This window comes from Osmia bicornis, chromosome 16, assembly GCF_907164935.1.
Source record: "Osmia bicornis bicornis chromosome 16, iOsmBic2.1, whole genome shotgun sequence".
NCBI classification, from domain to species: Eukaryota; Metazoa; Arthropoda; class Insecta; order Hymenoptera; family Megachilidae; genus Osmia; species Osmia bicornis.
In genome coordinates, this window is record NC_060231.1 from 4,048,089 (window position 1) to 4,059,799 (window position 11,711).

Here is an 11,711-nt window from a genome sequence, read left to right on the forward strand (position 1 = left end):
TTCTGTACTTTGTCTTATTTTTCGTATGCATATTTTTTAAAATTATAATTAATTCGAGAAAAAACGAAGCTTAGTACGTAATCGTTTATTTCATAATGATTGTTTTTTAATATCTTTATTGGACTTAGATCGCTTGTATTAATCTTGAGGACATAACCTACAATAATTATTTTCATAATTTTTTACGTAGATTATAAGAATAAAATATTCCCTTCCGTTTCTTTAGAATTAATATATCTATTTTCATAGTATTGTACAAATTTATAAGTATTTTATAATGTGATGACAACAATTGTTTTCAGCTTTTATCATATCACATTTACGTTTATTTGAAAGTATTATAACAGTACTTTCAATACATTTTATCGTACGAAGTATTGCAACGATACTTTATATTATTTTTTATTACTTAAAAAATTAAATTGGTAAGAAATTTATTCATACATAGAAAAATAACCTTTAAAAAAATGTAACTGCGTTTATGGTTTTTTAATAATTAGTATTATAGTATGTAAACTGTGTTCTAAAATAAAAAATTAGATACTGGAATCTTATCAAATTTCACACTGAACTTTCAATTTTTTTCTGTCAAAATGCTTTGCTCATTTCTGGGTACAAAATTGTCATAATAATACAAATAATGAAGAAGTATATTTTTTAATCTTATAAACAGAAATACAAAATTTCGTTTTAGTCCATTTCTGTATACAAATTATTAAATAAACTTGCAATCCATAAATGATATAATACATAAAAAATTGCCTAAATAAATTTCTATTTAGCTTAAAGAACTTAAATTTTGAAATGTGTTCTTTCAATATAAATATAAAACAATTTTAGTTACACATTAAAGAACGAATTGTATACAATTTTAATTTGTGAAATTAAGAAGACAAATGTTTTTGTCTAATTTCTTTTTTTTTTTAATGTAATACTTTTTTGTGACATAGAACAGTGTTGAATTTGAGAAAAATACAATATTTTCTTTTACTTTAAAAACCTTATTATGTTGTTCTCCGCCTAGAATGAAATTGTCGGTATATAAATATAATGTACATGTGTTTATTCTTGAGTGTAGAGTAAAAACTGAAAGAATACTTAGCTCGGTGCTCGTATTGTGATAGAATCAGCAAAATATTGTTTGTAATACAAATTCACTAAATCTTCGTGTCAGTCTTATTTTAAATCTAATGTATAGATATTTATCGCTATATTTTAAAGAAATATTGTGTACATATATTGGTTTTCTTTTCCAAATATAGAGAAAAAAAAAGAATTATTAAATTATTAGGATCGGTTAACACAAATATAAACATACATGGGATATATTATGTACACAAAATGAATTTATTTTATCCTATTTCTCTTACCAATAAGGAAGCAATAATCTTTTTACCTCATATCATACCTCACACAATCATTATAAACAACTTGGTACTTCTCATTTTTGTCTCTTAACGTAGCCGTGTAAAAAGTACATTGCCTGCTTACTTTTCTACAGTGGGTTTCATCTTATTTAAGTTTACTTTTTATAGACAAATTAAAATAATCTTATTGTTAAAAATAGGGACCTGGTTGTTCCCCAAACAGTCCCGAATGGTGAATAAGAAACTTGATTCATCCTAATATATCTGTATTTAAATTATTTCCTATCATCTTTTGCTTTCCCATTTGCACAAAAATATTCACCTCGTTACGGGTGTCTCTCACCGCAAGGCGTGACCATCGGGTTTTCTATTTCGTCTAAATACGTTTGGAAATTGACATTGCGCCACATTCGTTATTTGTTAGCACACAACGTTATTTGTTTTTGCAAACGTACCACGACACGAATATCCTGCCTCACGTTGAACGACGGTAACGTGCACACGCTATCGGTAAAAAAAATTGATGATAAATAAGATGAAGAGTGAAAGTAAGACCAATGAAAAATATGAAGTATTTTTCGCTTTGTACAAAAGGGTAAACGAGAGATGGGGGGAAAGCATTGTGTATCTATATATATAATATATATATATATGTATGTGTGTACCAACAACCATATGTATGTATATGCGGTACAAACATATATGTATATACACACACACGTTTTCATTTTTTTTTTCCTTTTTCTTGTCTCAATAATACAGATGTATTGCTAGACGCAAAATGGTGAAGCTATTACGATTTTTGTCGTGACTCCTGATGATTCATTTTATTTTGCGGCAGTTGTCTGCGTTGTTGAAAATCTTGCTGAAGGTGGCGTTGTTTAATGGAATGATGATTTAACGAGTTATGAGATTTGTTGTAAGACAGGAAACCTGAAAAAAGAAAAGAAACATATATATATGTATTTTTTTTTTTTTTTTTTTTTCCACATACTCCCCTATCACCATTATTTCTCTATAAAACCATGTGGTTTCCACTACATTTCTTTTCACAAATATTTGAAAATACACAACACCACATAAAACAATTAGTTGCTGTTACTTGATAACAAATGACATTGGAAAAGGAAAAGAAAGGTTGCTGAGATCTATAGTTATAGATGTTCAGGAAATCAATGATGACTCACCAGCGGTTACAATGCGAATTTGCATTGCGGTCGCAATGAATGATTTCCATTAATAGGGTTGGTGCCTTTGGTTCTGACGACCACCTCCCCTCTGCTTTCCGCCGTAGCCTGAGCCTCCTGAAACAATACCCATGACATACGTTAGTCCAATAAACTTAGGATATTCCCCCTCACCACCCGTCTCGTTATCTTTTTTTCCTTTTTTTTTCTCAAGAAATTACAACAGATTCGTCGTGAAAAAACGTTCTACTTATAAAAATTCGCACGCACACTTTCTATCAATTAAAAACAAATTAAAGTATGAAATAATATAAAGACTAACGTAATGGCTATTAAAAACTATGAAGAATCTACATAGAGGCTACAGGCTAAGGTAGTAAGCTGCAGGCTGCTTTCTGAGTCATATTCTCTTCCATTTCTCCTTATACATTTCTGGAATCTGGAATATATTTCTGAAATTGGATTTTCTCCCCCACACTGTTGTATCATGGTACAAACAGCATCGAGGAAAACGTGTTCCAAACTGCTTAAATGATTTATTATTATCTTATCAAATACTTCTTATACACTATTTCATTACAGTATGATATGAAGTAATACTATTACTACAATTAATAGCAGTGAATTCAATTATCTCTACCAAATAACCAGAAATGTTTAAGGTTCAGGATAAATGAATGAAATAAAGATGAAATGGATCTAGTAGTGGTATGGAATACAATTCTTTGGTGATTTTTATAACATGTATCATATTTTACTTAATATGTTTTTAAAATAATTAGAAAAAAAAAAAAAGGTAATAGAAATGAAAATTTTTAATTGGGAAAAATATAATTAATAATGAATAACTGCTACCTTTAGGTAACGGTTTTATTATAAAAATCTTTCATTAATCAAATCTCAACTTTATAAATATGAATTTGTAATGAAACATGTATGTGTGGAAGAAACAATTTATAAACAATCACATAATAACACATTTAACATGAATTTAGTACACAAAATTGAATATTATTAAAAAACGTTCTTATGGTTAATATGCCTTGTACATAAAAATCTTTCTATTTTATTTGATTAAAGAAAAATGTACAAATAACTGAAAGAAACTTATTAACATAGGATATCTTATAAATAAAAAAAGAAAACTCACTATTTTTCAGTCTATTCAATAATGCATACCAATAAGCTTAAAATTTATTCTTATTAGTATGGTAATATGAATTTCTTATGTCCAAACGTACACGTACACACAGAGTTAGAGAAAAAAGGGGTGGGGAGGGGGGGGAAATGGATAATGATGAGAGGATAAAAAACAAATAAGATTGGTTGGACTGAAAAGTAATGAGCGATGAGAAGAAGTGAATGTGAATTTTGATATCAGACATATGCTAACAAGGTAGAATGTTCGGGAAAAATATAAAACAATAGAGAAGGAACGCTAATGCGTACCTTTACCGCGTGCACCACCGCGCCCACCACTGTAGCCACCATCGTAACTACCACCGCCATAGCCATAGCCGTCTGCGTTTCATGGAACACACGGTACAAGAGACAAATGGGGTAAGTATTGACATGAACCGGCAACTATACTTTAATTTCAAATAGTATAAATATATATCAATAATATAATATAGAATAGAAAAAAAAAAAAAATACAAACTATTGCCGGTGCATTAAGCACATTATTATATAACAAAATCTTACTAGATTCAAATCTTTTGCATGAAATATTCAATCTTTATGATAATCATATATGAAAATATTTTTTCTATTAAAATATATAATTTTATATCTTCCAAAGGGTTCATTGTTTTTCACATTTAATATTACAATACACAAGTGCAGAGGCTGTTCAGATAATTCAGATATTATTTATTGAAATACTACTTATATTGGCTTTAGTTAAAACATTCAAAGTGTCATGCGCTTAAATAATTAAATTGCCACGACAAAGATTCAGTATAATGTCCCAGGAGATAAAAGATAGTGTGCAGAACCGACACTTGAAATGGATATAAAATGTACAATTTGAAAAGTTGCTAATTGTGTCTAACATGTAGCAAATGAAGTAGTTTCATTAAAAAAAAAAAAGAAAAAAAAATGGATCTTGCAGTATGACAAATGATGAGAAAAGCTTACTTTGTTCCTTCGTTCTCATAAATCAAATAATAACTCGCGTCGACGGCCAATAAAATGATTGAACAAAAAGTAAAATCATAGATACAACAGAATAAATTGCAAGTATCGATAACTGATTGTTGTCTGAACGTGTTAATTGTTTATGAATGAAATGATTACGTGAAAAAATGTGGAAATACGTGACTGCATGCAAATCAGGATACGTGGCAGGATTTGAAAGCGAGGATTATCAAGGCTCAATATACTATTTCATACGACATCATCCTGCATAGATTTGGTTTAATATTCTCCACAGATGTTAGATTCACATATAACTATGTACAGTGATTGCGTGTGTGTTTTGAAGCCAGCGAGCCTACAGAATTTTCAGTGAAAATAGAAATAAGAAAAAGAACCAATTTATTCCATGGATTCACTGACCATCAATCAGTGAACGTATGAAATATTAGTACTTCTGTTTAGTTGACAAATAAATACAGTGATAAATTTAGAAAAATAATTTATTACCTTCTGTTTTGAAAATCTGCATTTTATGTACATAAAATTTCAATTTTTCTTTCCAACATCATTTGCCTTCACACATTCACTGTTACATATTATATATGGTATCCTGCGTTTCTGAACCTACCATTAATAATTATTTGTTCATGTGTATATATATATATAAATAATTATTATATATACATATGTATGTGTATATATATAAGTTAAAAATTAACAGGAATTAGAAAATTGGGATCGGTAATGTTAGTTGCTCACAACTCAAAAACAGCCAACCCTCTGGAAGTAGGGATTCACTTTTCGGATTATGCTGAATTGTTAGGAATAATTAACAATTATTGTTATTTAAATATGAATACGTGTAATTACGTATTTTCAAACAGAACATAATCCGAACGTAGTTCCTACACATCTGAGCTGCTGGTTTACTTGAATAAAACAATTTTAATATTTAGCATGGTTATCCGATTTAGCATTCATACTGATGCAGTAACTTTAATGAATAATGTAAAGGTACTTTGAAAAGTAAAATTACCGCTGATTTGCCTGCAAACCAGTGCTCATTATTTTTCTCATAATATTAAGTAGAAGTTGTAATATCACAATCATTTATAGTACAAAATTTTTCTCCATTTATCATGGTTATTTTAAACATCTCCATCACTATTGAAGATATGAAAGTGTCAATGAAATATTACATCGCTTGAAAAGACACGTATGGTGTTACAGTTATTTAATATTAATATTCATGGAATAAATTAAAACTGACTAAGTGTAGCTTTTCAAAATACATAATTTATCATTCACGTTTCTTTCATATCTCTAACAGTGATGGAGATATTGAAGATGGTTATCATAAATGGACACGTAATACCGATTTAGTACTTTATTGAGGCAGACGATTGGAAATCATGTAATTGAAATTCAAATTTTTCTTTATTTGATTTATAGAAAACAAATGTACTTGTAATTAAAATTTCATATCAATTTCAAACTTTTTCTCAAAATCAAAATCTTTTTGTTACACATGTACTTTCAGAAGCACATTTCTGTACTTCATAAGTTATTATAAACAGAAAAAAATAATTTTTTTTTTTTTAAATAACAATCCTCCCTGAATGCAAGTAACTGTTGGATAAGAAATTTTTAATAAGAAAATTTAGAAAATAATTGAAGTTTTAGGAACATTTTACCAGCCAAATTCAAAATCTTGTGTATTTAGATGTACATATGTAACAAAATGATTAAAAATGAATCTACTTATCAGTGATATCGAATAATAAACAAACTCTACGGAATGAACGATTAGAGTGAATATATGATTTATGTATATAATATTTTGCAATAATTTGAAAATTACATTCGTCTACCGAATACACTGGGACGGTTCACAGCTGACAATTATTTGCTGTGGATTATTGTATAGAACTGTACTGTTCAAAATAATCGTACACAGCGGTAAGCTTGTGTAAGTCCTTTTAGTCATAATCAGTAAAATTACCGTATCCACTGTAGTCGTAACCACCATAGCCGCCGTACCCACCGCCGTAATAATCGTAGCCTCCTCCGTATCCGTCATAGCCACCGCCATAACCGCCTTGGCCGTAACCCCCGCCGTAGCCGCCGCCGTATCCACCTTGGCCCCATCCACCTTGACCGCCAAAACCGCGTCCTCTACCTCCCCTTCCGCCTCGTCCGCCACGACCGCCAGCTCCGCCCCGCATGCCTCCCATTCCGTCTGGTTTAGGTGTTGCTTTCTTCACGTCTACCTGTACATACACGTTAATCGTCTCGTTACGTATACCGTAAAACAATAAGATCCCTTTATTATCCATCGCTCATGTACCCACCTCTTTGCCATTGATCGTTTGTTTAGGTGTTTTTAATAATTCATTTACTACTTGTTCTGACTCGAAGGTAATAAAGCAGAACCCTTTCCTCTGGTTCTTTGTCTTATCAAATGGCATCTCTACATCAACAATCTGTAACAGGAATTTGTTTTTCATACACATTCCAGAATAAATCACTTGGGTAAAGTGGGATAATTGATTGATGTACTTACAGTTCCAAATTGAGAGAAGAAATTTTTGATATCCTCATCTGATAATTCTGTGGACAGACCGCCAACAAATATTTTGCCGTGTCTGGCTTTCGCTTTTTTGGGGTCCACCTTCTTATTATTAATTATATGATCACCAGCTGACATAATCTATAAGGAAATTACTTATGAATTGGAGAAACGTTATACTTGGACAAATTTTCTTTGTCGTTTTCACTTCAGTAAATGGAATATCGTCAAATATACTCGGTAGCAGAACTGGTTGATAATTATCATCATATCGTTGTGTGTTATTTGCATAGTGTATAATGTTCTATTGTTGTTTTACCTTGTCTAGTGATTCCGCTTTTGCAAATACGATGAAGGCGAATCCCCGTGACCTCCCCGTGTTAGGATCTGTTTTAACATTGATGCTTTCAATATCTCCATAGGTTCCAAAGTGATCCCTTAGTTCCTCTGAAAAGTAAAAACTAATTTAAGAAACAACCATATTTTTTTCATTCATTTAGATTTGGTTTAGATAAATGCTCAGTTTTTGTACGAAAGTTAATCTCATATGGCTTATGCCATCCGAAGGTGTCCTAAGTAAAATTCATCATTGGCTATATATGTAAGATAGATTTTTTTTATTAATAATGATAAATACTCACTGTCAGTGGTTTCCCAGCTTAGGCCACCAACAAATAATTTCCTGTAAAAGTAAAATTAAAGAAACATTTAATACAACATTTACAAATTTATTTAATTTCATGCATTAAATGAATGAAAAATAAGAGAAATAATGATGATCTCAACGTACCTATCGTTCAAAGAATCCTGGTTACCACCAGTTGACCTGCAAAGCAATGTAATGGAAGTTTATTATAAGGGTCCTTGAAATTAATATTGATTTTAAGGACTAAGGTTGAAGTAAAAAATTAAGTTTTGTTATAAATAATTTCCATTTAAATATATATATTTAAAAAAGGAGTTTGACTTGACCCCTGGAAAAATTAGAATCAGAGTTAAAATATTAAAATTTAGTATTGACAATGTACAGAGAAATGCAAGAGACCAGTAATATTATTATTTGGAAAAGGGGCACTGGATAAAATTTTAAGACATTTTGGTAAGGAACTTTATTTATCAGGTAATATGTATATGTAATTTATTAGAATGCTTCATATTTTATATAAACATAAATTATACTCATATATATATGTTATTCTATGATTGATTAAGTGACCTACATTAATGTTTACTTGAAAATTTGGAATAATATTTTTGTACGAATAATATATCTTAATTTGATAGTTACAGTATTAATAAGAGCATTAAAATACCATTTCCTAGAATAAATCAACTCACTGAATATATAATAATCTTATCGTATGAAATGTATGTCCTTAATAAAAAACAGGATTACGAGAAATAACCATGAGAAGACTGCTTTGCACACCACATAGAACCTTGATTTGAACTTCAAATAAATGTGCTTGTCAACAAAAATTAAAGGAAAAAAACTTGGAAAAAATTATATATATATACGTAAAAATTAACGCATTGAAAGAGCAAAGTGTACTTTTCACGACGTTCATGTGAACTCGAACAATAGTTATAACTCCAGTTGACATACAGCTGCTCCTAAAGGAAACAAGATTTAACTTTTCCAAGTTGAACTCTGACTGCTGATTCGCCCAAAGAATTGACATATGGTAGACTGACTGCAACTCTATTAAAAAGCTAAAAAAATTGTTTCCACATTACAAGTTAATGATGGTCACTTCTTGATATTTTTAAAAATATCTATATGCACACAATTATTTTATATTTATTTCTACGTATGTTTATATATGTTATTTCTCTCTCTTTGTTTATTCATCAGCAAAATATATTATGATATATATATATGTTTCAAGTCCTGATATACTTTTCAGCCTTTTCATATACAAATACAATGAGCTGCAATATTTTTCATTTTTCTGGCAGTGTGATGATAGTTATCTGTACTTAGATCGATCATTTCATATATCATCTAGGGCTGGTGATAAATACCGTAGGCACCAGTCACTCGCCGGTAATCAGTTGTTGGTCGGGTCACGGTTAGCCGGTTGCGAGCCGCCCGCCATAATCGCACTGGGTCGTTTGCCACCTGCAGATCAAGCCACATAAACTGGGTTAATGGCATTCCGACCTATCAGAGTTTTTCGCATTGGCCCTAGTGACTCTGTGCTTTGATCACGCCCAAACAGCATTGACATCTGATCAGAAATTACTCTACGCGTGACCCAGCAGGCAAGTGTGTGTCTGTGCGAGACTTATTGATCTGACGTAATTGACTCGATTTCCAGTGCTTGTGTTGTGACGAAACATGACGGACTTGAACTTGACGTAGACTTCTCACAATAATTCAGACTCAGAAGTCAATCATAAGGCTTCAACGGTTCAGTTCACAGATCCCAGGTAAGCGTACATATTGTCAATCGTAAACAATTGACTAACCAGAATTCTGCTGCAATGAATCAATGAGGAAGACTCAGCTGGCCAAAAATGCATTTCAAAGTTTATGCTCTATAAAAATATTACAATTATTATTTGTGCAACGTGTAGAAATCTTTTTATCATTGATGAAATCACAATTTTTCTCTTTATGAAGTACAAAACTAGAATAGAATTAACTAGGAAGGAGAGCAGAAAATAAGGAGTTTACACAAAAATTACAAAATTTTTAAACAGATAAACGTATACCTCGCAACAACAGCACATATAAAAGTTATAACTAATATTTATTATTCTTATATTTATAGTTAGCTTATATCTTAATTTTGCAATAAACAACATGCAATAATTATCTTTATTCTTTCAGCTGTATAATGGACTAACCTAATTAGATATTGGAACACCAGCTTTCGGTTATTTTACTTTTGTTACTTTATGCATAGATATCACGTCCTTCTATTACGCACCTATGTATTTTTCATAGTAGGTAAGAGGAAGCATACCTCCAAATTCTAATCAAATCTTACGCATGGCACGTTAAAATCATTTCATATTTTACGTTATATGGCTTTACAAAACATAACAGTATCAACATTATTCTATATATTAAATTTGAAGGTCACATCTTCTTTCCCAATATTGTTTCAAGTACTTCTACAAGGTACAATTGAAAATAGCTTACCCTTTTTGCAAAAACACCCCAAACTATGTAAGAGTTTGTGACAATCCAAAGCTGTAGGAGTACTAAGAAAAAAAAAAAGTCAAAATCCCTTTGGTATTGAACCCAAATTGCTGTGATAATAAAATAAGAACGAATGTATATTGCGATATTACAGAATTATTTACATAAACTGTGTTCGTACATTAACATTTACATATCTAAACTCGTCGGTAGGCAATTCGTCCAGCTCGAGATCTCGTTACGCTGAAAATGGGGGAACGGCAAGGTGCTGCGCCACCAGCCACCAAAAATTCTTACAATCTATGAATATTTCTAATAAATATCACGGCAATACTAAATAACGGAAAATTATTGAGCATTACCCTCCCTGAATCATCTACATATTCATTACGTTCACGCAAAATATTATTTAAAATCGTGTTCTGGCTTGATGCACGTATGCATGTTGTGTGCGTAAAAGAACACAAGGACGTGATACAATGTAACCGTAACAAAACGTTAAAGGAGACGTGCCCAAGCAAAGGTGAATGAAATTCTACTAAATAATTAATCAAATCAAAACATCCTAGTACCATTCTCTTCTTTGAGAACATTTACAACAATGCATGGGCGCGCCCTTTCTAAAAACCTGCGGCCGGCATTCCTTCCTGCGATCGACTCATTTGCATTTATTATCGCTTACAGTTTATTTGGGAAAAAAAGATTGATACCCAGGATTTTTTAATACTGCAACAATGCAAAATAAATTAACTGCAATGTTAAGAATACTCGCTTTGTAATCGATGGGAACGGATTATGATTTTTCGGGACCTCGCGCATCCGCCATTTTGTTATCGCGACAATCGTATATCGCACAAAGCAAGTCTCGTTTTGTGAGCATCATTTTCAAATCCCGCGCGTTCAAAGCAACGTTATAAACCGAAATTGATAGTAATTTTTATTAGACGATATCTGATTTAAATGAAATATCGTGATATATATAAGGAAAATAAGGTTACCTGTCCTCCTGAGATTCTTGGCCATTTTCTGCGGCGTCCCCGCCGCCGTTCTCTGCTTCGCCGTTCTGCTCGAAGTTTTGATCGGCGATATCTTCGCTGAAGTCCTTGTTCTCCTGATCGGCCATAGTTTACGTAACTTTTGTTTTTCTTTAATTAAACACTTAAAACACAATTTTAAATCGCGTTTTAACGAATAATTAAATACACTACAAGGAGCTAATACACTCTCACGTCCGTACCGATCGACCGCCGAATGGAGAAGGGAGAGGTACGACTTGCGCCAGTTTGACTCAGGAGATT

The 11,711-nt window shown here is 31.5% G+C and overlaps 1 protein-coding gene across 8 annotated transcripts; it reads right to left on the reverse strand.

Annotated features, from left to right (window-relative positions):
- Nucleotides 1-1,326: 1,326 nt before the first annotated feature.
- On the reverse strand, nucleotides 1,327-11,672 carry LOC114879046 (RNA-binding protein squid). 8 transcript variants are annotated; one of them, XM_029193540.2, is made up of 10 exons: nucleotides 11,412-11,672; nucleotides 8,053-8,088; nucleotides 7,904-7,944; nucleotides 7,582-7,709; nucleotides 7,257-7,403; nucleotides 7,045-7,176; nucleotides 6,738-6,963; nucleotides 4,004-4,075; nucleotides 2,555-2,671; nucleotides 2,208-2,300 (listed from the first exon to the last, which is right to left on the reverse strand). In XM_029193540.2, exons 1-9 carry the CDS (start codon nucleotides 11,534-11,536, stop codon nucleotides 2,604-2,606), a joined length of 975 nt encoding a protein of 324 aa, XP_029049373.1. In that variant the 5' UTR covers nucleotides 11,537-11,672; the 3' UTR covers nucleotides 2,208-2,300; nucleotides 2,555-2,603. The 8 variants fall into 8 exon arrangements, with proteins under 8 accessions (XP_029049370.1, XP_029049369.1, XP_029049374.1 ...); XM_029193538.2 differs by having other exon boundaries at nucleotides 6,696-6,963; XM_029193537.2 differs by lacking the exon at nucleotides 2,555-2,671 and having other exon boundaries at nucleotides 1,327-2,300.
- Nucleotides 11,673-11,711: the final 39 nt, after the last annotated feature.

Excerpts from the sequence above, each read along its gene's own strand:
- LOC114879046 (XM_029193536.2), bottom strand. The coding sequence starts at position 11,536 with ATGGCCGATCAGGAGAACAAGGACTTCAGCGAAGATATCGCCGATCAA. Across the intron at positions 8,089-11,411 it reads CAAGAATCTCAGGAGGACAG|GTCAACTGGTGGTAACCAGG; the intron begins GTAACCTTATTT and ends ATTGCTTTGCAG. Across the intron at positions 7,945-8,052 it reads CAGGATTCTTTGAACGATAG|GAAATTATTTGTTGGTGGCC; the intron begins GTACGTTGAGAT and ends TTACTTTTACAG.